Source organism: Tachyglossus aculeatus (assembly GCF_015852505.1).
Source record: "Tachyglossus aculeatus isolate mTacAcu1 chromosome 12 unlocalized genomic scaffold, mTacAcu1.pri SUPER_6_unloc_1, whole genome shotgun sequence".
Taxonomy (NCBI): Eukaryota; Metazoa; Chordata; class Mammalia; order Monotremata; family Tachyglossidae; genus Tachyglossus; species Tachyglossus aculeatus.
Window position 1 is genome coordinate 15,436,561 of NW_024044828.1, and position 25,222 is coordinate 15,461,782.

Consider the following 25,222-nt stretch of genomic DNA (forward strand, 5'->3'; position numbering starts at 1 on the left):
ACCATCCCCGCCTACCCACAGGGTAGGCCAGGCCAAAGAAAATAAGCATGAAACACAAAAGCCTGAAGCCTGTAGGAGAAAGATAAGAACCTGGAGCCAAATGAAAAGAGCATTGGGTTGGGAGTCAAGAGACCTGGATTCTAGTCTCTCAGGTCTGCCACTGGACTGCTGTGTGACCTTGGTCAAGTCACTTACTTCTCTGTGACTCAGCTTCCTCATCTGTAAAATGGGAATTGAAAAAAAACCCCAAAAACCTGTTCTCCTTTTTTAGACTAGGGACTATGTCCGATCTGATTATCTTGTATCAACCCATGTGCTTAGCCCAGTGCTTGATAAATACCATTATTATTATTGCTATTATCTTTTAAAATAATAATGATAATAAAAAGTAAAAGAATAGAAACAGTAGGTACATTTTAAAGAGAGGTACATAAGGGTTAAGTGGTAACTGAAGAAATTTGTATTATCTATCTCAAGAGAAGCAGTTTGGCCTAGTGGAAAGAGCACGGTCCAGGGAGTTAGAGGACCTGAGTTCTAATGCTGCATCCACCAATTGCTTGCTGTGTGACCTTGGACAAGTAATTTCACTTCTCTGTGCCTCAGTTTCCTCAACTGTAAAAGGGGATTAAATACCTGTTTCTCCACCTACTTAGACTGTGAACCCCATATGGGACAGGGACTGTATCTAACCTAATTAACTTGTTTCTAACCCAGAACTTGGATGTGCATTTGACACATAGTAAATGCTTAAGGAATATCATAAAAAGTCCATAGCACAGTGCTTGGCTCGTATTAACTAATAAGGGAAGGTTTTGAGGATATGTGGGTAGACCTTTGAAGGTAAAAAGATTTGTGGATTTTCAAAGCTCATATAGCAAACTACCCAATTCAGAGGATGCAGAACTCTCCTATGCAGTCCTCGAAAGACTGCAAGCTCTTCAAGGACAGGGACCCTGCCAAGTGGGCATGGGTGAAGAAACTGAGGCACAAAGGGGGCAGGTCAGGGGCAGAGATCATTCGATCAGTCAGTGGGGGGGAGAGGAATGGATTACAATGGAAAGCCACATCCCTGACCATCAGTCTATCAATCAATCGATCGATGATATTTATTGAGCACTTTCTGCATGGCTTTAAAGCACTCCATAACCTTGCCCCCTCTTACCTCACCTCGCTACTCTCCTTCTCCAACTCAGCCTGCGAACTTCACTCCTCTAAAGCCAACCTTGAGAAGTAGCGTAGCTCAGTGCAAAGAGCACGGGCTTTGGAGTCAGAGGTCATGGGTTCAAATCCTGGCTCTGCCAATTGTCAGCTGTGTGACTTTGGGCAAGTCACTTAACTTCTCTGTGCCTGAGTTCCCTCATCTGTAAAATGGGGATCAAGACTGTGAGCCCCACGTGGGACAACCTGATCACCTTGTAACCTCCCCAGCGCTTAGAACAGTGCTTCGCCCATAGTAAGCACTTAATAAATGCCATTTAAAAAAAACTTTCTCACTGTAACTCAATCTCATCTATCTCACCGCCAACCTCTAGCCTATGTGCCGTCTCTGGCCTGAAACACCCTCCCTCTTCATATCTGACAGACGATTACTGCCCCCTCCTTCAAAGCCCATCTCCTCCAAGAGGCCTTCCCTGACTAAGCCCTCTTCCACTTCTTTCTGCATCGCCCTGACTTTCTCCCTTTATTCATCCCTTATCCCAGCCCTCCAGCACTTTTCTGTAATTTTATTTATTTATATTAATGTTTGTCTCCCCCTCCGGACTGTAAGCTTGATGTGGGCAGGGCATATGTCTGTTATATTGTACTCTCCCAAGCACTTAGGACAGTGCTCTTCACACAGTAAGCATTCAATAAATATGATTGACTGACTACTGTGTACTAAGCGCTTGGGAGAGTACAATTCCATAGGGTTGGTAGACGAGTTCCCTGCCCACACTGAACTTACAGTCTAGTGCAATATCTATCCTGCCTCTGCAAAGCATCATAAAACAAGTGCTAGGCAGCTTCTGACTCAGTGGTAGATGTCAGACCATCCAGTGCCAAAGCCCACTCGCATGAGCAAGAAAACAAGTGATGCTAAGGGTTAGGTCCTCCTGTACCCTATTCTAAACTCGGTCTTCTTCACAGCTAATGCAAATAGACTTCCTACTGAACAACCCCCAAGCACACCTCACGAACGGTCGGCTGACAGTGCTAATGACCCACCCAAGTATGCAGGTAAGAGACTGCTGTCACAGACTGTTCCCCAACCTAGACTCTTTAAAGCCCCCAGTAGGGCATCGTGACTTTTTCCTAAAGATGGAAGATTTATATAAAAATTTAGCAACGTCCAAGAGGCTCTCTGCATCTTTCCCTGCCTTAGGGCATGTCTCACTTGGCAGCTTTACAGGATAAGTTTGCTGCTTTCTGGCAAAAGAGCCACAAGGGCCCCACCCGCCTTTCTTGAAGTTGCCTCCCTATTGCTCATTGCAAATAAAAAGTTGCATTGGGGAGGGCTGGGGTGAGGGAAAATGAGCAGGACTAGAAGAAGCTAGAAGGGGGGACTTGGGGAAATTCAGCCCTGCTGCTGGGGCAGAAACCCCTAAACTCCCAAACCTGCTTCGTAGGAATGGGCTCTCCCACTGGGCTGCTGATTCCCCACCCATTTGGGGTTTTTGCCTCAGCGAAGCTTTGTCCTATTCTGTATTTTTGCACTTTCCAAATGTCCTACACCTTCCTCCTGATTTAAGGTGACTTGAACCCCCCTGCCCTGCTCCTTACTTTACCCCCACAGATCACTGCAAGGCGCCTCCAGACCTGAAGCATGCCAAACCCTTGGAAAATATGGTCAACTTCTACCCGGGGCAGAAGCTCCAGTACAAGTGCAACAAAGATTACAAGTCACAATCACCACTCCCTGCAGAGAGCATCTGCAAGAGGATCTGTGGAAAGCTGAAATGGACCACGCTCAATTTCAAGTGTATTCATGCCAGTGAGTGCAGGTCATTCCCAATTATTCACCAACATGGGCCCTGGGAGAGGCCAGATAATGACTAAAATGACATTTTAGGATCCCTTCACTGTCCTTACCAACCTCACCTTTCATCGTGGCTCAGAAGCAGCGTGGCTCAGTGGAAAGAGCACGGGCTTTGGAGTCAGAGGTCATGGGTTTGAATTCCGGCTCCACCAACTGTCAGCTGTGTGACTTTGGGCAAGTCACTTAACTGCTCTGTGCCTCAGTTACCTCATCTGTAAAATGGGGATTAAAACTGTGAGCCCCCAGCGGGACAACCCGATCACCTTGTAACCTCCCCAGTGCTGAAAACAGTGCTTTGCACATAGTAAGTGCTTAACAAATACCATCATTTTCTGAGCAAGGAACCTGTTTCCTTAACTTTGAAAGTCCCCGGTGGAGGCACTGATAAGCATCATCCTCAACATCATCAGATGCACCTAGAGTGTGTGACACAATGAGATCTAAAGGCAGGCAGCCAGAGGGAGAATGGAAGAGCCAAGGATATGGATTTACCCATGTGGTGCATTGAGGGACCTTTGGTTAGGAGTGGGAGGAGGAAAGGGGTGTCAATAAAGGGAAATACTTGACGAGGCAGTGACCTCAACTAAGGGGGATGAATGAACACAGTGCGTGGCTTAGGTGTTCCAGTGTGGCTTTGGATGAGATGCAGAACGAACACAATGTGTAGCTTAGGTGCTCCAGTGTGGCTTTGGATGAGATGCAGAACTCCTAACAGCCTGCTGAGAAGAGAAGGAGTCAGGAGAATGATTGGAAAAGGGTCAGAGGGCTGCACCACCGGCTTTAATAGTCCAGGCTCCCTTTGGACTCTGATGTTGTTAACTCCCCTAGCACTACAGTGTTAAACAGTCCCCTTGAGCTGGAAGGGGGGCATCACCCATTAGCAAGGGAGTTGGATTCATCTGCAGTGCTTCCTCTTAGACTCTCTCTCTCTCTTCCAGATGACTCAGATCCATCCCCTCCCCTGGAGCCAGGAAATGACCACACCACTGAGTATTCAACCAACTGCCCCCTGATCACCACCTCAGGCCCGACAGGTACCGAGTCTCTGAGGGGAGAACCGTTCAACTGGGTGAACGATACAGGGAATGGAGAGGAAGAAGTAGCTCACCCAAGGTCACTCATCAGACCAGTGGCAGGATTAGAACCTGCTCCCCTAGTTTAGCTCCCTGAATCTCTGGGTCATTCTTTAGCCCGTGGGGCCACAGTGATTTCAGACTTCTGGCTAGACCCCCATGCAGGGCTACTAGGCAAAAAAGGATAGCTGATCAGCATTTGTAGTCCTTGCTTGGAGGGACCCCAGCGGCTAGCAAGGACCCCCGCGGCCATCCAGACAGCATCCCACATGCAGCAAGGGCCTGGGGCTAAATTTTGCTTCAGCATTGCCACTTCAGTCCTTGCATGTTACCTTAGCACTTGGGTACTCATACTCCTCTGATAAATCCCGGAGCCCTTAAGTAATATCTTTTCACTCTTTTGATTCCTCCTACTTGCAGCCTTTTTTGAGTGTCTTTTTTCCCTTCTAAATTGTAAGCTCCTTGAGGGCAGGGATCACGTCTACCAACTCTATTGTACTCTGCCAAGTGCTCAGCACAGTTCTCTCTATAGAATAAGTGCTCAATAAATACTATTGATTGATAGATACCAAGAGGCTGGGGGCATGGGCACAGTCACAGTGGCCAAGAGGGAGTGATTGGGGGGCAGAGGGTCTCCAGCTCAGAGGTTTCTGCTACCTTGGGCCCAATAAAATCCTAACCTGACTGTGACATGTGCTTGTTTTCCACAGATCCTGAAAAAATGGCAACTTCCGCAGTCCTGGTCATCAAACCCACAAATACCACAAATATTTTGGCGTTTTTTTCCACCCTAGAACACCAGATAGCGGGTATGCCTGGCTCTCCCCTCGGTAGGCATCTGTTTTCCTCTCTCATCGGCCCAGGAGTCAGCCCAGGATAGGGGTACTGTAACCAATAATGGACCTTTCATTCCCCCATCCTTCTGGGGAAGGGCTGGATGGATCAGGGAAAGAGTAAACTGAAGGAATAATGAATACAGTCAGTACCAAGTATATAAAATAAATCAATGAAGGAATCATTCTTAGAATGTTCTCGTTCCAATATTCAGGAGTGGATTAATTAAAAAACTACTGAGGGGAAACATATGTGCACATACAACTGCACAGGCCAAAGCAGCTCTCAGTCTTGAGGCTCTATGATCTTCTCCCCATCCGCCCTTCCTCCTGGCTCCACCTTAGTTCCAACCCCCAGGTTCAGGGCAATATGTGGGTAATTTCAATCCACTCCAACTCTTCCCTCAGGCCTCCTGGGATGGGTGGGGGTGCTGGTGTGGTGTGGGGGGGTTGGGGGGATGCTCCAATGTACTAAGATCTTCCAACTTTATGCTTTCTTGGCAGTTGCTGTCTGTGCTTGTATGTTCATCATGGTCATCTTCTTAGGGTGGATCACGTGGAGAAGATGGGGGTAAGCTGTCTTCTATCCTCAGGCCACCTAGTCTTCCTCCCTCTTGGACTGTGAGCACTGGGTGGGGCAGGGAATGTGCCTGATTTGATCATTTTGTATCTACCCCAGCACTTAGCACATAGTAAGCATTATTTCATCATCATTACTATTATTATTTCCATCAGGGCAAATTGAGTAGAGCTGGCTCTCCCTTGCCAAGGAACTTGACCACAAGCAGTCATATACTCGGAGCTGCTAGAGGAAAGTGTGAATGGAGGGGGAGAGAAGGGGACCGGGTGGGAAATCACGGAGGAAACTGATGATTCTGTCAGCATGACTAGACACACGGATGAAAGCCACTAGAACAAGTGAGCCACTAGCTCCTCAAGACAATCCTTGCCACGGGGGCAAAGCTCTTTACAGAACGTGCCAATTACTCACCTGATGACCACCACCGGTGTTCGGTAGTTTCCAAGGAGGAACTGGGCAAAGAGGTGGAGCTACAGAAGCTACCCAAAACTCCAGAGACAGTAGGCTTCAGGGGGAATGGACAAGGGGCATCCCAATTGGAAGTAGGGTCAGTCTCTGCTCAGCACCTAGAACAGAAAGAGATTAGCCCCTAAACTGAAGCCTGAGGGGAACCATGGATGGGAATAGATAGCTCACCTTCTTGGCCAGTACAACTCCCCCCAACAGACAGTCTGCTGTGAAATAGGAAAAAATGGCCAGGACTAACACTGGACTGGGTCCCAAAGCAGACCTCCCATTACAGTACTGGGATTAATGAGTGACCCCTTCCCGAACAAAGTGCCCCCATCTTCCCACTACCACTTGTACCAAGCCCTGTTTGCACGATGGCTTGGGGTTGAGCTCCTTTGGCAGGGGAAACTTGGACTTAAGGGATCCAGTCCTTCTAGCTCAGAAACACCAGGAGATACAGGAAAAATACAGGCAATATAACACCCCCTTCCCCACCCTCCCCAGGCAAATGCCAAAATGAGTCCTATGAGGGTGGCCCAACCTTGCTTCCTCCCACAATGGCCCAGTCCTAACCCCAGCTTCCGAGAGAAGGACTTACCTGTAGTCGATTTTACCAGAGTCCTTCAGGGAAGCACTTAATCCAAGCAGTGGATGAAGTAGGGAGCTTTAGTCTCTGAGGTCCTGAATGCTGGCAGTCAGATGTCAGCAGTGTCCCATCCCTGGATGGATGGCTTCGAGCTAGAAAGAAGCAGGCATGTGGAACAGTATTACAGGCTTGAGGTCAGCACAGTAATGGTGGAAATCCGAGGCTGGTCCCCTAGGGCCAGGACTGAGGGAGAACGGGGAGGGAGAGCGTTTTTCTCGTGGCAGGTTTGGATTCTGAAGAAGAGCAACGTATCTGGTGTGTTTTCGCAGGAAGAGGAGTGGAACTGGGAAAACCAAGCCTGGTAAAGGGAAGCTGGGAAGTGCCAGCAAGAATGCTGCAGGAATCTCGGAGTATGAGGAACAAACGCAGAAGCTAAAGCTTCACCCGTGACAGTCACAGCAGCATCTTCTGCCGAGGCCTGTAGCTCTCAGCTGCAGCTTCCAAACTGGGGTCAGGATCCCTTTGGGGGACGGAGGGAGAGTTCTTCCGGGTCCAAAGAGGCGAGAGACACAACCACCGTTTTTCTCTTTTCCTAGCCACAGTCAAAAATGTCCCTTCCTCTCATCTCGCATTATCACCTCATCCCCTTGCTCCTCACCAACCCTGCCTGCTCTTCTTCCCCAAATGACAGAAAAGACAGCTGATACTACGCTTTCTCCTCAGAAACCACAATTATTTCAGGGACAGAGGAAGGTATAAGAGATCATGAGAACCCTGGGGGGCTGAACGAAATACAAGAACCACTAGTTTAACTGAATTGCAGGGGTTGCCCTTTAGCTCCGTGTTCCTAAGTTGCATCAAAAGCAAGGAAGTTGGGAAACTCATTTTCAGGCTTGCCAGATAGAAACAGCAGCTTGCTCCACCCACTGCTAACAACCACAAAGGTCACGGGTGTCCAAGCTATCTCAACCTTTGTGGTTGAAGACGCCATAGACTGCATATTTGAGTAGGAGAAAGGCAAGCCGGGAAGCCTTGGGCAGATCAACAAATGGCTGCTTTGCCCTACCTCTACCAATCCCAGCCCCTGCCTGAGTCACAGGATTGGGAGGAAGAAGCATGATATGACGGCGATGTCTGTCAGTTTCTAAATTACATGAGAGGATACTTTTAGTGAGTTGGAAATTCCAGTCCCAGATTTGGCTCCATAAGGGATAAGACCAGTTAAGAAAACCACTTGCTCAACAGCTTTTAATTTCTTATGCTTCTCGTCTCTCTTCTTGCCAGTAACATGCAGCACTAGACATGAGGACCCCTGCCCCCAACCAGCTTCAGCTCCAAAAGCAGTGACTAGTGCTTCCATCCACTCCTCTGATCTTAAACACTGAGGTTTGGGAATCAAATAGTTTCTTCCGACCATCCAATCCTGCCTTCAAATTCCCGTAGGTTTCACCCTTTTGTGCTGGCCTCTGCTTTTGGGATTATTATTACATTATTACCGTACCCTTCTTCCTTTATCCAATTCTTGATCCCAGGATTATCCCAGGTTCCTTCCACCTTCTTGATGTCATCTAGCCAGCAATCATTTCACTATACGTTCATTTTTCTTCCAGTAAGGGAGAAGGAAATGAAAAGCTAATTAACCAAGGGTAATTAACAACCCTAGTAAAAAGATCTGTTAAGAGAAGAAGGTTTTTTTTGACTATTGGTGGAATATCCAATCTACCCCTGTCCCCCAGGACCAGGAATAAACCAGAATTGGCCAGTTTGCTTCATTGGACCTTTGGGGTCAAACTGCATCATTGAGCTTTCTTGAGAAATAAAAACTCTTCATCACCTTGGATAGCCCTCTAACCCCTGCCAAACTAAAAATTGAACGAGTTCCTCTGGGCCCCAGGACAGTAGATTCAAGGTCAGAATCCATCTCATCTTGGCACCACGGCGAGTGTGAGGGTCGGGTCTGGAAATGACATCCAGTCCCAGGGGCTCTTGGAATTTGGCATTCTTGAGCTGGTGTGTGCTCATTTGAAATGACCTACTCTCTCAGTGTGCACGATCCAAGCCCTGGATATGAAAATCTGGGCATTTCCAGAGCCACTTCAAGTTCCCAGCTGCTCTGAAAATACCTGGACTTCCAAAGGCAGAATTACATGGGCATAACTGGCTACCTAGAACCTCAAATGCTCCTTCAGAGGACCTGGGACAGTCATCCCAGCTGCCCCTTTGGCAGTTCTGCCCATTATGAGAAAAACAGAAATGTCAATCCGCTGTGAAAGAGGAAAGAGGTGGGGGGAGGAAGAGGACTGCTGGAATAGAGGGTGACATGATTGGAAAATACAATTGACACACTTTGAGTCCAAGGGACAATTTTCCATTTTCCACCTTAATTTGAAAGTAGTGAACAAACATTTGGGTTCCCACGGGGGCCCAGCGCTGGACTAAGCGCTTGACTCCAGAGATTCAATAAAAGACAGTTTCTGACCCTCTAGAGTTTTATTTCTAAATGAACACACCATTGCAGACATATCCAAGAGCCAAAATACAAAAAGAAACAAAGTGTCAGCACAGGCGCTTACAATGTGGTGCTATAGTTAGATAAAAGAAACTTTAAAATATACAATCTAAAATTATATTGTAAATATAACGTTTTATTGTTCTGAGTGTGTTTTTTTTTCTTTCTTCACCCAAGTGGTTGGGGCTGCCCAGAGAAAATTGTATTTTTGGAGAGGATTTTCCTAATGGAAAATTCCTCTGTGACCTGGCTGCCCAGGGGAAGTCACATCAACATCATCAGTCATATTTATTGCAGTTGTACAATGGTTTAATAGTATTTTAGACTCTCGGGAATTCACAAAAGAACACTGAACAATGGAGAGTCCCGTGAAGGCTCTCAGACACGTTCCTTCCGTAAGAAGTAGCGTGGCCTAATGGAAAGGCCCTGGGTCTGGGAGTTGGAGGATCTGAGTTCTAATCCCTGATCTGCCCACTGCCTGCTCTGTGACCTTGGACTAGTCATTTAACTTCTCCGTGCCTCAATTTACTCAACTGTAAAAATGGGGATTAAATCCTACTCTCCCCTACTTGGGCTGTGAGCCCCATGTGGGACCGGAGTCGTGTGCAACTTCATTAACTTGTACAACCCTAGAGCTTAGAACGGTGCTTGACACACAGTAAGTACTCAACAAATATACTACTACTAATAATAATAACCCTCCCAACTGCCACTAAGTGTCAGATTCTCACCCAGGGGCTGATTGGTTTGGCTGGAGGAAGTGCGCAAAAGGGAGATACTAGTATGAGGGAGAAGGCAGCTGAACTGGTGAAAGAAAACAGGGAGAGGGCCCAAGCCCTCTCACGGACTCAGGGAGCTTAGGATCTCCAAGGCAAAGAAAAGCATCGTGGCCTAGTGGATAGAGCACGGGCGTGGGAGTAAGAAGGACCTGGGTTCTAATCCCAGCTCTGCCACTTGTCTGCTGTGTGACCTTGGGCAAGTCACTTAACTTCTCCGGGCCTCAGCTACCTCCTCCATAAAGCGGGGATTAAGCCTGTGAGCCAGACACCATGAGGGATTGTGTCCAATCTGATTAACTTGTATCTACTCCGGTGCTTAGTACAGTGCCTGGAACGTAGTAAGCACTTAACAAATACTATTTAAAAAAAAAAAGGCAGCCTTTCCACTTTGGATCCTGGAGACTGGCAGGGGATGCTAGCCATCTGTCAAGCAGCAACACCAACTGTCAGGCTTGGACACAGACCAGTCGAGCGGCCTGAGGAAGAATGCATTTATGCAATCCAAATACCACTTCATTTAGGCCCAATCTAATGGTTGCCGCCTGTTCACGGAGTCTTGCTTTCTCAGTTCATCCATTTCATTGCCATCCCCAGACTGTTTGGATATCTCAAAGGTGGCATGTATGTCCTAATAATAATAACACTTGTGGTATTTGTTAAGTGCTTACTATGTGCCAAGCACTGTACTAAAGCCTGAGGTGAGGTATACATAAGATAATCAGGTTGGATTCTGTCGCTGTCTTGCCCCCCACTCACAGTCCAAGTAGGAAGGTTGGTAGGTATTTAATCCTTACTTGACCAGTGAGGGAATGGAGGCACAGAAATGTTAATAATAATAATGATGGCATTTATTAAGCGCTTACTATGTGCAAAGCACTGTTCTAAGCGCTGGGGAGGTTACAAGGTGATCAGGTTGTTCCACGGGGGGTCACAGTCAATCCCCGTTTTACAGATGAGGTAACTGAGGCCCAGAGAAGTGAAGTGACTTGCTCAAAGTTACACAGCTGACGATTGGCGGAGCTGGGATTTGAAACCACGACCTCTGACTCCAAAGTCTGTGCTCTTTTCCACTGAGCCACGCCGCTTGTGATTTGCCCAAGATCACACAGCAGACAAGTGCCAGATCCAAGATTAGAACTCAGATCCTCTTAGCTCCAAAACCGTGCTCTTTCCGCTACGCCATGCTGCTTCAGGCAGAAGGCACTCAGGGTCGTTTAGAGACTAGGCATGATCCCTGCCCTCAAGGAGTTCTCACTCAATAGAGATGAAGTCTTTCCCAACAGCTCCCACCCTTTTGATTTTTTCTCCCCAAACTTTGAGCTCATTCAGCCATTCTGACCAACTGTTAATGGGCCCTTGTGGGGAGAGAGGAAACAGGGGGTGCTAAAGGGGAGGAGTGGGGGAAGAGAAGGTGCCGATTCTCTTGTGCTCTCTGGGCCAGAAGGAGGTTGGCGGGAAGACAGACCAGGCTGCAACACCTGTGAAGAAGTAGCTTGACATAATCAAGGCCCGAACAAGGCTGAGTAGAGGGGTGGCAGTTATGGAATAGTTGAATGGGAGGAATAAGCTTGGCCCCCTCCAAACTTCTCTGCTGGAAGTTCATCAATCATATTTATTGAGCGCTTACTGTGTGCAGAACACTGTACTCAGCGCTTGGGAAGTACAAGTTGGCAACATATAGAGACAGTCCCTACCCAACAGTGGGCTCACAATCTAAAAGGGGGAGACAGAGAACAAAACCAAACATACTAACAAAATAAAGTAAACAGAATAGATATGTACAAGGCGGGGAGGTTCTACAGGCAATATTCTTGCTCTCCCTGACTCGGGTCCCAACTGGCCCCATTGCTCTGGGAGAGAATGCGGAGTCAGGGGGTGAGGATGTGGGAACACTGCAAGAAAAAGTGAAGACGAGGCTGCCAGGGAGGGCTTGGGGGGAAAAAAGATGCTTCTCTATTCTCGTCAGTGTCCCCAGCACTCATCACTGCCCAGCTGGGGCTGACTAACGGTCAAGGACACACACACTCACACACACACACAGACAAATAATAATATTAATAATATTGATAATAATAATTATGGAATTTGTTAAGTGTTTACTATGTGCCAAGCACTGTTCTAAGCAATGGGTTGGGTAACAGGTAATCAGGTTGTCCCACTTGGGGTTTACAGCATCAATTCCCATTTTACAAATGAGGTAACTGTGGCACAGAGAAGTAAGCTGACTTGCCCAAGGTCACACAGCAGACAAGTGGCGGAGCCGAAATTAGAACTCACATCCGCTGACTCCCAAGCCCGTGATCTTTCCAGTAGGCCATGTACATGAGGTGATATTCCCTAGGCCACACCCTGCATCACACACAAAGTAAGGCCACCCCCGAACCCTACCTCCGCTTCTTGTCATGCCCGGCTCTGCTCTGGGGACTCCCCCAACCTCACAAAGTCATATCCCCTTACTCATTCTGGAGGCCACTTGTCAATAGGACTGAGAATCACAATTTTCTCCTCTTCTGTTGTGGGGCAAAGCCCCAGGTCTCTCCCTACTAAGAATTATCTGCACTCATTAAATACAACTGATTGAACCACCTCTCCAGCACCATTCTATCTTGGGGTTACTAGCCTCTGCTACCCTCCCCACTTCTAAATGGGATTAACTTTGGTTTCTGAAATTAGGCAAAATTAAAACTGCTAAATTAAAGGGGAAGAAACTTCACCCTAACTCAGGCACCTATCCTCTGCTGTCAGATTCACCTACTCCCTCCCCAGTAACTTGACTGTGAGCTCACTGAGGGCAGAGATTGTCTCTATTGCTGTACTGTATTTTCCCAAGTGCTTAGTACAGTGTTGTGCACACAGGAAGTGCTCAATAAATATGATTGAATGAATGAATGATTGAAAGATGCAGCACAGCTATGTTGCTGGTTGCAGGGCTCAGAGGAATTGATGCAAGGAATTCACCAAGGGCGGGCTGGAAAATTTCCTTGTTTCTCTTCGCAAGGTTAAGTTAAAAGGTTTGCGTTTTGCAGTGATGATCCAGAGGTTAAGGACATAAGCAAAGAAAAAAAAAAGCATTTTCAACAGCAGATCCAGATTCTGGTGAAATTTCATAGCTCTTACAGTTCTTTGCTTTATCACAGGGACAGAGACAAATTTGGAAATCTGAGCACAGTTCTCCCTGACCCAAACCTTCTGGGACAGAGAGAGAGAGAGTCAAATTTCTAATCCAACTCTGTTATGCTCTTCCAAGTGCTTAGTACAGAGCTCTGCACAAAGTAAGTGCTCAATAAATGTGATGGAGCGATATATATATATATTTAAATATATATCTATACATATAGATATATATGCATATATACATATACATATACAGTCTTTTAGACTGTGAGCCCACTGTTGGGTAGGGACTGTCTCTATATGTTGCCAATTTGTACTTCCCAAGCGCTTAGTACAGTGCTCTGCTCATAGTGAGCGCTCAATAAATATGATTGATGATTGATGATCTAAAAATATTACCCCAGCACTTAGAATAGTGCTTGGCAAATTGTAAGTACTTAACAAATACCATAATTATTATATATAGGTAGAGTGGCCCTTCATATTCATCTTCTCAGTGCCTCAGTTTCCTCATCTGTAAAATAGAAATTAAATTCTTGTTCTTCCCATTAGACCGTGACATGTGGGATAGGGACTGTGTCCAATCTGATTATCTTGAATTCATACCAGCTCCTTGCACAGTGCTTGGCAAACACTTTAACAAATACCTCAATTATTACTATACTTATTGAGTTGGTGCATGGGTGAAAAGGCCAACGGTAGATTTGATTCTAAATTCCTGTTGGCATGCATGGGCAAAACTGATTTCATCAGGAGGGATGGGAAAGCCAGGAAGTCATGGTGATGTTGACTCAACTTTGCCCAGGATGTACAGCAAGGACCCGGAATTGTTACCTGCGGCTGGGGGGGTGGACACTCAATAAGCCAGTTCATGGGTGGAGGGTCGGTCACCCTATCCACCCCTAGGTCTTTCCTCCCCACTCCCAATTTTAAAGCCAGGCCTCTGGCTACTGGCTACCTGCCCTCTGATCATCATCATCAATCATATTTATTGAGCGCTTACTGTGTGCAGAGCACTGCACTAAGCACTTGGGAAGTACAAGTTGGCAACATATAGAGACAATCCCTCCCAACAGTGGGTTCACAGTCTAAAAGGGGGAGACGGAGAACAAAACCAAACATACTAACAAAATAAAATAAATAGAATAGATATGTACAAGTAAAATAGAGTAATAAATATGTACAAACATATATACATATATACAGGTATATATGATTAGTCTGATCTGACTGAACCATCTCCAGCATGGTCAGGCTGCATATGGGTGATGTCCAAAAGCTGTCATTCTGTGGGTGACAAATTGCCTTGTCTCCAACCCCCACTTTCTCTGATGTCCCTCCCCTGACAACTGTCCTTACTGGCACTTGAGTAGCCCCTCCACAGTTCCGAGAGAGGCACTTAGGGGAGACACGTGAACCCTATATTAATAACTGCCTCCCCAAGCTCATTATGGGCAGGTAATGTGTCTGTTATACTGTTACATTGTACTCCAGTGCTCTGCACACAGCAAGCGCTCAATAAATATGATTGACTGACTGACTGACAACTCTCCCAGTCCCCCTTGATGTTACTTTTTCAATTATGGTTTCAAGTATCTGAATCACACCTGTGTCCCAGAATGATAGGCTTTTCTACACTTCGGAACTCTCATTCTATCAATCATTGGTATTTATTGAGCACTTACTGTGTGTACAGTATTGTGGTAAGCACTTGGAAGGGTACAGCACACCAGAGTTAGTAGACATGTTCCCGATTCTCATGAGGTCACTTGAAAATTATTTTTGTTCTTACAGTGTTCCTCTAGGGAAAGATGCTGGAGTTGGATAGACCTGTCAAGCCTTTTAGAACAGATGGCAGCTGAATGGGATCTCTAGGGTTTATAGCAAATCCCAGGAAAATCAAAAATGGGAGGAATTATTGCCAGTGGATATCCGGATGGGAGCCTTATGAGTCTTAATTTGTGCAAGGAACATTAGGCAGAATTAGCACAAACACAGCAATAGGGCTCCTCCTACTACTGTTATTAACAATAATAATAATAATAGTATTTGTTAAGCACTTACTATGTGCCAAGCACTGTTCTAAACACTGGGGTAGATACAAGTTCATCAGGTTGGAAACAGCCCCTGTCCCACATGGGGCTCACACTCTTAATCCCCTTTTTACAGATGAGGTAACTGAGGCTCAGAGAACTTTCGTGACTTTCCCAAGGTCACACAGCAGACCTGTGGTAGAGCCGGGATTGGAACCCAGGTTCTTCTGACTTCCAGGGCCTGTGCTCCATCTCTAAACGATGTTGCTTCTCAACCACGGGCCTGAAATCCTCTGACTCTTTGAAAGGAGACTAGTCTCCCCAGTATCCTAACATTAAAAATAGTCACTCACCCCGGGGAGTAAAATTTTAAGTAGAGAGAGTGACAAAGAAGGCCAACTCCCTACATTACACATTAACTGCACATTACATTAGAGAAGTAGCATGGCCTAATATAGAGAGCATAGGCCTGAGAGCCAGAAGGACCTAGGTTCTAATCCTGGCTTTGCCACTTGTCTGCTGTATGACTTTAGACAAGTCATTTAATTTTTCTGTGCCTCAGTTACCTCATCTGTAAAATGGGGATTAAAACTGTGAGTCCCATGTGGGATAGGGACTGTGTCCAGTTCTATTTGCTTGTATCCCCCCCTGTGCTTAGTAGAGTGCCTGGCACATAGTAAGTGCTTAACAAATGCTATTATTATTATTATTCTTGTTGGCCCAGCTGAAAGAACACTGCTCTGGAAATCAGGAGGGATGTGATTTTAATAAGGCTTTGAAGGTGGGGTCTGTCAGATATAGGGGAAGGGAGTTTCGGGACAGAGGGACTTGCCCCTGACTTGTCCTTCCTCTGGAACTTCCTTTGGCTACCGTTTGGGTTTATCATCATCAATCGTATTTATTGAACGCTTACTGCGTGCAGAGCACTGTACTAAGCGCTTGGGAAGTACGAGTCGGCAACATATAGAGACAGTCCCTACCCAACAGTGGGCTCACAGTGTAAAAGGGGTTTACTCACTGAACGGCCGACCAAGAGGGACCCAAACGGGAAGGGAGGCTGGGAGAGAGGGTGAAAATGCCCTTCAGGACTCTGCTTCTTGTTTTGGTTGTTTTCAACCCACTATCGCCAACTGTCTTTACCCCTACTTCTCCTCCTACCTAGACTGAGAGGCCCAAATGTGTTTGATCTGTTCTTTTTGTATCTACCCCAGTGACTGGCACATAGTAAGTGCTTCATAAATTCCATAACTACCTCACCTGGCTGAGAGGAGGGTCCAACCAGACTTAGATCTTTCCGAGCCACGAGAGGGAAAGTGCTGTACCCCGAGAGGGCTCTCAAAGGGTACTTGTTCACTTGGAGAAGCAGCATGGAGAAGCCAGGGTCTAATTCCGACCCTGCCACGTGTCTGCTGTACGACCTTGGGTAAGTCACTTTACTTTTCTGTGTCTCAGTTACCTCATCTGTAAAATGGGGATTAAGACGGTGAGCCCCATGTGGGATATGGACTGTGTCCAACATGATTAGCTTGCATCTACCCCAAATAACAAATAACGAAGACCATAAAAAACAAAACAAACATACAAAACTGGCGGGCTGAAATGTGGGTGGGGTGAAAGGAAGGGGAAAAAACAGAAAAAGAAAGGACAAGTGAAGGGCTGGTTTGCATGGGGTGGGTCTAGTTTTTGAAGGGGAAAAATCCACTTCTGACTGACTGCATAGGACAAATCTAATGTGAGGAGCCAAGTCGATGGTGAAAGAGTTTGCCTCTGCAGATAAACCCAATGTTTGGTGTCCAAACCATCCCTACTCCCACTTCCAGTTCTGCCTAGGGTAGCAGACATCAGCACAACAGCCAGATTGAAAGATTCAATTTCTGGCTCTTCCACCTTCCCTCCCCGAGTCCTGTCCCATTACTCCCCGCTGCTGCCCTAGAAAGCTCAGAAAAACTCCAGTGCTCCAGCAAACAGAAAATACAACATTTAGGGAAAAAGTAGCTCCAACATGGGCTCCCTCAACTGCCCAGGAGTTTGTCTCTTAAGAGTAAGGAGACTGGATGGAGTTTGAGGAGAACAGATAAGGATGCTTCTGTCCCCTGAGGCCGAGAGGAAGGAGACCGGGCTTGGGAGTCAGGAGACCTGTATTCTAATCCCAGCTCTGCTTTTTGCCTGCTGAGTGGCCTTGGGGAAGTCATTTAACTTCTCTGGACCTCAGTTTCCCCATCTGTAAAACGGGCATTCTCCCTCCTAATTAGACTGTTAGCCTCATATGGGACAGGAACCGTGTCTCACTTAATTAATTTATATCTACCCCAGCATCAAGTTCAGTGCTTGACACATAGTAAGTACTTAACAAATACAATTATTATTATTGTTAATACTGGTATTATAGTTATTAAATAACCCTGTACTTGTGCTGCCACAGCCTCTCCTGGCTCTAGGTAAGGAGCATAACCAATGTAGTGTTAGTGAAGTAGACACCTCTCTTCCTGCCCATCTCCACGCTGAGGTTTCCCTCTTTCACATCTTTCCCCATCCACCCCCAGCCCCATCCCATTCCTTGCCTCATCCCCTCAAAAGCTCTGAAGTAACAGAAGTCTGGGCAAAATGATCACATTCATTCATTCAGTCAGTCAATCGTTCAATCACATTACATAAAGTCCTGCTGTTCCTATCTATGCCCAAAATGGAACATTGGCACATGTCTTTGGGGGTTTTCCGAGCTGCCGCTACCTAATCTACCTCTGGGGCAGGGAGACTGAAACAAGGCACTGAGTATTAATTTATTATTCAGCTATTTCACCATAACATATTTGCATTATATCCAGCTATATCACTGTTCTTCCTCTTGCTCCCTCCATTTGTAAATAAGTTTTGTCCATTTCCCCCATTAGACTGTAAACTCCCAGAAGGCAGGGAATGTGTGCCTTGTTTCTGTTGGACTCCCCCAAATGCGTAGTATATTGCTTAGCAGTCAGTAGATGCTCAGTAAATATTATTGATAGATGTATTGATGATTGGCTGGTTGAGGCTGCCTAGCTTCAGGAGGGAAGATTTCTAATCAACTGAGTGCTTACTATGTGCTAGGTGCTGTACTAAGCACTTGGAAGAATACAGTACAACAGAGTTGGTAAACAGGATCCCTGCCCACAAAGAGCTTCCAGTCTACAGTTCCCATGTGCTTACTATGTACCATGCACTGTTCTAAGTGCTGGGGCAGAAACAAGTTAATCAGGTTGGACACAGTCCCTGTCCCACATGGGGCTCACACTATTCTCCCCACTTTATGGATTCCCATCTTCTGTGGGACCTTGAGCAAGTCATTTAACTTTCTCTGTGCCTCAGTTCTCTCATCTGTAAAATGGGATTGAGACGGTGAGCCCCATGTGGGACATAGACTGGGTCCAATCTGATTACTTTGTATCTATCCCAGCTCTTAGAACAGTGCCTGGCACATAGTAGGTGATTCGCAAATACCCAAGAAAAGCAACCTGATACAGCCTGATATAGAAGACTGTATCTTTTCCCCTCTAAAACTGAATCTGAGTAGTCAAAGGAAAATTTAGGGTACAAAAGGAAAATTAGCTCCCGCCCTTGAACGAGATTCATGACTCTAGGTCCGTTACAAATTCCCCTTTCATTGGAAAGCCCCGTTCTGAATATTTATTTCATTAAGAAATTGGGGGGGAGGGGTTGGATTCTTTAATTCATTCATTCATTAAATCATATTTATTGAGCGCTTACTGTGTGCAGAGCATGGTACCAAGCGCTTGCAAAGTACAATTCTTTCCCCAAACTGCCTTGGTTTTGCCCTATGTAGTCACTCATGGAGGCTGAGTGAGAAATATTCTCACTCACTTCAGACCTTGGCTTAAATAAACCTCCTCTGCCATTAAACTCCTTGTGGGCAAGGATAGTGTCTACCAGCTCTATTGTATCGTTTTCTCCCAACCGCTTTGTGCAGTGCTCTGCACACAGTAAGCACTCAATAAATACCTCCAATTGACTGATTCAAAAGGCCAATGTTCACACTGGTGTTTTTCATCTTCTTTTACAGAGTACCTCTTCTCAAGAGTAACTTTCAGAGTTCCACAAGGACAGTACAGCAGCCCTAGCTGTGGAGCCAGAGAGATGGTCCTTTAAGGAGCGCACCATGCAGCAGAGGTCTTAATCACCAGGAAGGCATCATCATCAATCGTATTTATTGAGCACTTACTATGTGCAGAGCACTGTACTAAGCGCTTGGGAAGTACAAATTGGCAACATATAGAGACAGTCCCTACCCAACAGTGGGCTCACAGTCTAAAAGATGAAATAGGCTGTTCAACTATCTTCCAACCCGCAATTGTAAGTGTCACACCGGGCTCCTCTGTTGAAGCCCAGTTATATTATTTCAGATAATAATACATAAATTACAGATTACATACATATCTGTAATTTATTTGCATTGATATCTGTTTCTTCCCCTTCAGACTGTAAGCTTATTGTGGGCAGGGAATGTGTCTGTTTACTGTTGTAATGTACTCTCCCAAGTGCTTAGTACAGTGCTCTGCACACAGTAAGTACTCAATAAATGATTGAAAGAATGAACGAAAGAGTTTCATCTGGAGACCCGAGAAAGAAAGGGGGACAGAGAGGGGAAAGGAGACTGTGTGGTAAAAGGTTGGATGGCGATCTTGTAGAATGATATTGTTGTCTTAAGTGTTTCTGCAACTGGACATAAACCAAACAGTGGGTACAGTCTTGGTTCCGTCGGAAGCATAAACTCAGAATTCTCAGAATTCCCTTCAACCCCAACTCAGAAGTCTCCCTGGTGCATTTTGGAATATTCTGGAGCAAATTTCAGACCTCAGCTTCTGAGAACATGGGGTCAGGACCACTGAACTACAGGAACCAGATGCTGGCAGTTGTCTTGGCCGGCACTCATGCTTCCCTAAAGTCATTTAGGTCTTTATACTTGACAGTCCACGACTCTCCCGCGCTAAAATCTCACCTCCTCCAAGAGCAGCGTGGCCTAATGGAAAGAGCAAGGGCCTGGGACTCAGAGGACCTGGGCTCTAATTCTGGCTCTGCCCACTTGTCTGCTGGATGACCTCGGGCAAGGCACTTTACTTCTCTGTGCCTCAATGACCTCATCCGTAAAATGGGGGTTAAGACTGTGAGTCCCATATGGTACAGGAACTGTGTCCAACCTGATTATCTTGTGTCTACTGCAGTGCTTAATACAGTGCCTGGCACATAGTAAGCACTTAACAACTACCATTAAAAAAAAGAGGCCTTCCCTGACTAAGCCCTCATTTCCCCTACTTCCTCTCCCTTCCACATCACCTCTGCTCTTGGATCTGTCCTTTCTAAGTACTTGATAGTCCCGCCATCCTCAGCCCACAACGTGCATCTCCATCTCCATAATTTATTTTAATTTCTGTCTCCCCCTCTAGACTATAAGATCCTTGTGATCTTATAGCACTGTACCTCGCTCTCGCCTGTCCCGCCATCGACCCCCGGCCCACGTCATCCCCCGGGCCTGGAATGCCCTCCCTCTGCCCATCCGCCAAGCTAGCTCTCTTCCTCCCTTCAAGGCCCTGCTGAGAGCTCACCTCCTCCAGGAGGCCTTCCCAGACTGAGCCCCTTCTTTCCTCTCCCCTCGTCCCCCTCTCCATCCCCCCGTCTTACCTCCTTCCCTTCCCCACAGCACCTGTATATATGTATATATGGTTGTACATATTTATTACTCTATTTATTTATTTATTTTACTTGTACATTTCTATCCTACTTATTTTATTTTGTTGGTATGTTTGGTTCTGTTCTCTGTCTCCCCCTTTTAGACTGTGAGCCCACTGTTGGGTAGGGACTGTCTCTATGTGATGCCAATTTGTACTTCCCAAGCGCTTAGTACAGTGCTCTGCACATAGTAAGCGCTCAATAAATACGATTGATTGATTGATTGATTGATTGTGAGCAGGGATCATATCTACCAACCGTATTATATTATACTTTCCCAAGTGCTTAGTACAGTGCTCTGCCCAGAGCAGACTGCTCAGTAAATACCACTGATTGATTGAAATCCACCCCGAACCCACATCTCTTGAATCTGGATGGTACAAAGCTGCTTCCTGCCCTGTCAATGCCCAGCTGGGCTCCACAAGTCCTGTAGGACGATACTAGGTTTTTGCCGTCTCTGTTCCTCCAGACCCAGAGCCAGGGCTTCCAGATGAGAGTTCTGAGCCCGGGCTTTGGAGTCAAAGGTCATGGGTTCAAATCCTGGCTCTACCAATTGTCAGCTGTGTGACTCTGGGCAAGTCACTTAACTTCTCTGGGCCTCAGTTACCTCATCTGGAAAATGGGGATTAAATCTGTGAGCCCCACGAGGGACAACCTGATCACCTTGTAACCTCCCCAGCGCTTAGAACAGTGCTTTGCACATAGTAAGCACTTAATAAATGCCATTATTATTATTATTATTATTATTCTGCATGTTTGCCCTGGCTTTCTGATTGGGCATCGCCACCTTGTTATGGGGAAGAGTGACAATTTTGTGATTCTCTCTCCCTTCCAGACTCCTCCCTTGCCATCCAGAAATCCCTGGAGGGAAACTCTGTCTCCTCAGAGAGCTGAGATACTCCACCATGAGCAAGTGCCAAAAGTTCTATTCCATTCTGCAACATCCTTCATCCCAAGAAGCAAACAATGGCAAATGACCTCACTGTACTCTCATACTATTGAGGCGTTAGAACTCCAGCTCCTTTTAGGAAGGGCTTGAATGCTCCTGCCCTCTTTTCTTCCCAGACCCTCACAATGGTGATGTAAAGATGGTTGATTGACAGCGGTACATGATACAAGTTATTAGAGCAAGAAAGAACAGCTACCCTTGGGAGGTCCTGCAAGGGAGGAAGATAAGAGTCTTCAAATAGAGTTTAATAACCGATTGAGTCAGGAAAATAATTACCTCCAGATTCTTAAGGCTGTTCTTGGTGTGGATTCCCAGAAATGGTGCAATCCCAGATGGTTCTATACAAATTCAGCACATGTGTTTGCATTTGGAGATGGGGACTTTCCTTCCTGGGAAATGGAAAAAAAAATCCTTTCTATTCCTCAACACTCGGAAAAAACCCAGGGGGAAAGAAAGTCTTGTTTCGAAGACCAGCTGCATGAAGGCGACTTGCCTACGTAATAGTAATAGTAATTATGGCACTTGTTAAGCACTTACTATGTGCCATTCACTGTTCTAAGTGCTGGGGTAGAAACAAGTTAATCAGGTTGGACACAGTCCCCGTCCCACGTGGGGCTCACGCTTTTATCCCCATTGTACAGATGAGGTAATTGAGGCACAGAAAAGTTAAGTGACTTGGCCCACGTCACACAGCAGACATGTGGCTGAGCCAGGACTGGAACCCAGGTCCTTCTGACTCCCAAGCCCAAACTCTACCCACAAAGCCAGGCTGCTTCTCTAGCTAATCCAGCTGAAAGTCAATGTGTCAGAAACAATGTGGAGGCAAAGAGGGAGCTGATTTCCATTTCACAGGTCCCACCCAAATGCAACACTCTTAAAAAGGACCTGATTTCTTTCTAAGGCACAGTGCCATAACAACAATAATAATAATAACAATAGTATTTGTTAAGCACTTACTATGTTCCAAGCACTGTAATAATAATAAGAATAATGGATTTTATTAAGCGCTTACTCTGTGCAAAGCACTGTTCTAAGCGCTGGGGAGGTTACAAGGTGATCAGGTTGTCCCACGGGGGGCTCAGAGTCTTCACCCCCATTTTACAGATGAGGGAACTGAGGCACAGAGAAGTTAAGTGACTTGCCCAAAGTCACTTTGGGCGAGTGATAGCAATAATAATAATAGTAATAGTATTAGTAATAATAATAATGAGGGCATTTGTTAAGTGCTTACTGTGCCAAGCACTGTTTCAAGCGCTGGGGAGGATACAAGGTTGTCCCACGTGGGGCTCGATCTTAATCCCCATTTTCCAGATGAGGGAACTGAGGCCCAGAGAAGTGCCCAAAGTCACACAGCTAATCGGCAGAGCCGGGATTTGAACCCACGACCTCCGACTCCCAAGCCCGCTCTCTTGCCACTGAGCCACGCTGCTTCTCTGCATGTGGCAGGGCAGGATTAGAACCCACGGCCACTGACGTCCAGGACCGGGATCTTTCGGCTAGGCCACACTGGCTATGTCGTGGGCAGGGGGGGGTCCCCGGGATCCCGCCCACCAGCGCCAGGGCCAACGGGGCATCCCACCCGCCTGTGCCCACCACCCGGGGGGCGCCCACCTGCCTCGGCCTCCGCAGCGCCCAGGTTGGCTCCGCGGCCACCATCACCTCCAGCTCCATCGCCTCGGGGGCTTCCCGGGGGGCTCCTCCGGGCTGGGCCAGGCAAGGCAGGAGGGCAAGGGCGGCCCAGTCCTGCCAGCAAGCAAATTGGGATGGACATAGTCCCTGTCCCACCTGGGACTCACAGTTTTAATCTCCATTATTCATTCATTCAATTGGTATTTATTGAGCACTTACTGTGTGCAGGGCACTGTACTAAGTGCTTGGGAAGTACAAGTTGGCAACATATACAGACGGTCCCTACCAACAGCAGGCTCACAGCCTAGAAGGGGGAGACAGACAACAAAACAAAACATATTAAAAAAATAAAATAAATAGGATAAATATGTACAAGTAAAATAAATGGAGTAATAAATATGTACAAACATATATACATATACACAGGTGCAGTGGGGAGGGGAAGGAGGTAAGGCGGGGGGGATGGGGAGGGGGAGGAGGGGGAGAGGAAGGAGGGGGCTCAGTCTGGGAAGGCCTCCTGGAGGAGATGAGCTCTCAGTAGGGCTTTGAAGGGAGGAAGAGAGCTAGCTTGGAGGATGTGCAGAGGGACTGGGGGCATTCCAGGCCAGGGAATGAGGTCACTGAGGCATAGAGAAGTGAAGTGCTTTGCCCAAGGTCACACAGCAGACAAGTAGCAGAGCCACGATCAGAGCCCAGGTCCCTGCTTCTCTAATTGAACGATATATAATAATGTGAGCCCCACCCTCAACCCCACAGCATTTATGTGCATATCTATAATTTATATATTATAAATTGTTTATTTATATTAATGTCTGTCTTCCCCTCTACAGTATAAGCTAGTCATGGGCAGGGAACAGATTTACCAACTCTGTTATAGTATACTATATATAGTATATATAAGGAAGCAGCGAGGCTCAGTGGAAACAGCACAGGCTTTGGAGTCGGAGGTCATGGGTTCAAATCCCGGCTCTGCCAATTGTCAGCTGTGTGACTTTGGGCAAGTCACTTAACTTCTCTGGGCCTCAGTTACCTCATCTGTAAAATGGGGATTAAGACTGTGAGCCCCCCGTGGGACAACCTGATCACCTTGTAACCTCCCCAGCGCTTAGAACAGTGCTTTGCACATAGTAAGTGCTTAATAAATGCCATCATTATTATTATTATTACTCTCCCAAATGCTTAGTCCGATGCTCTGCACACAGTAAGCACTCAATAAATACAATTGTTGATGATGATGATGATGATGATGATGATATTTCACTCTGTGGCCCGGATCATTTTTCTACAAAACCATTCAGACTATGTTTCCCTATGCCTAAAGAACCTCCAGTGGTTTCCCATCCACCTCCGCATCAAAGAGAAACACCTTCCCATCGGCTTTAAAGCACTCAATCACCTTACCCCTTCCAACCTTACCTCTCTGATTTCCTCCTACGGGAAGCAACGTCACTCAGTGGAAAGAGGCCGGGCTTTGGCGTCAGAGGTCATCGGTTCAAATCCTGGCTCCGCCACTTGTCAGCTGTGTGACTTTGGGCAAGTCACTTCACTTCTCTGGGCCTCAGTTCCCTCATCTGTAAAATGGGGATGAAGACTGTGAGCCCCATATGGGACAACCTGCTCATCTTGTAAACTCCCCAGCGCTTAGAACAGTGCTTTGCACATAGTAAGTGCTTAATAAATGCCATCATTATTATTATTACTACAACCCAGCCTGCACACTTCGCTCCTATAATGCCACACACTCCCTGTACCTCGAACCTCGTCTGTCTCACCGCTGACCCCTTATATTAACAATGACTAAAATAACTAAAATTGAAACCAGTGTTGGAATGATTAGTGTTTACCCTCCTGTTTCTTCCTGATGACATTCATAGGTTTTTCTGATCTGAAACGAATAAAAAGACAACTGTGCTAAATCCCATTAAATTGACAATGGCAGGAACAGGATGGACC

At 46.4% G+C, this 25,222-nt stretch overlaps 1 protein-coding gene and 1 long non-coding RNA gene across 3 annotated transcripts in view; one reads left to right on the forward strand and one right to left on the reverse strand.

Annotated features, from left to right (window-relative positions):
* IL2RA (interleukin 2 receptor subunit alpha) overlaps positions 1-8,177 on the forward strand; it is a 38,411-nt gene extending 30,234 nt beyond the window's left edge. The window contains exons 3-8 of the mRNA XM_038740888.1: positions 2,128-2,217; positions 2,774-2,971; positions 3,955-4,050; positions 4,800-4,919; positions 5,427-5,493; positions 6,868-8,177. Coding sequence (XP_038596816.1) covers positions 2,128-2,217; positions 2,774-2,971; positions 3,955-4,050; positions 4,800-4,919; positions 5,427-5,493; positions 6,868-6,988 — 692 coding nt within the window. The 3' untranslated portion in view covers positions 6,989-8,177. The remainder of the gene's footprint in view (positions 1-2,127; positions 2,218-2,773; positions 2,972-3,954; positions 4,051-4,799; positions 4,920-5,426; positions 5,494-6,867) is intronic.
* Positions 5,778-24,726, reverse strand: LOC119920736. Of its 2 annotated transcripts, XR_005448428.1 has the most exons (4): positions 24,686-24,723; positions 21,917-22,029; positions 6,551-6,690; positions 5,778-6,068 (listed from the first exon to the last, which is right to left on the reverse strand). It is a non-coding gene; the product is annotated as an uncharacterized LOC119920736 (long non-coding RNA). The 2 variants fall into 2 exon arrangements; XR_005448427.1 differs by lacking the exon at positions 21,917-22,029 and having other exon boundaries at positions 24,686-24,726.
* Between the last annotated feature and the right edge of the window lie 496 nt (positions 24,727-25,222).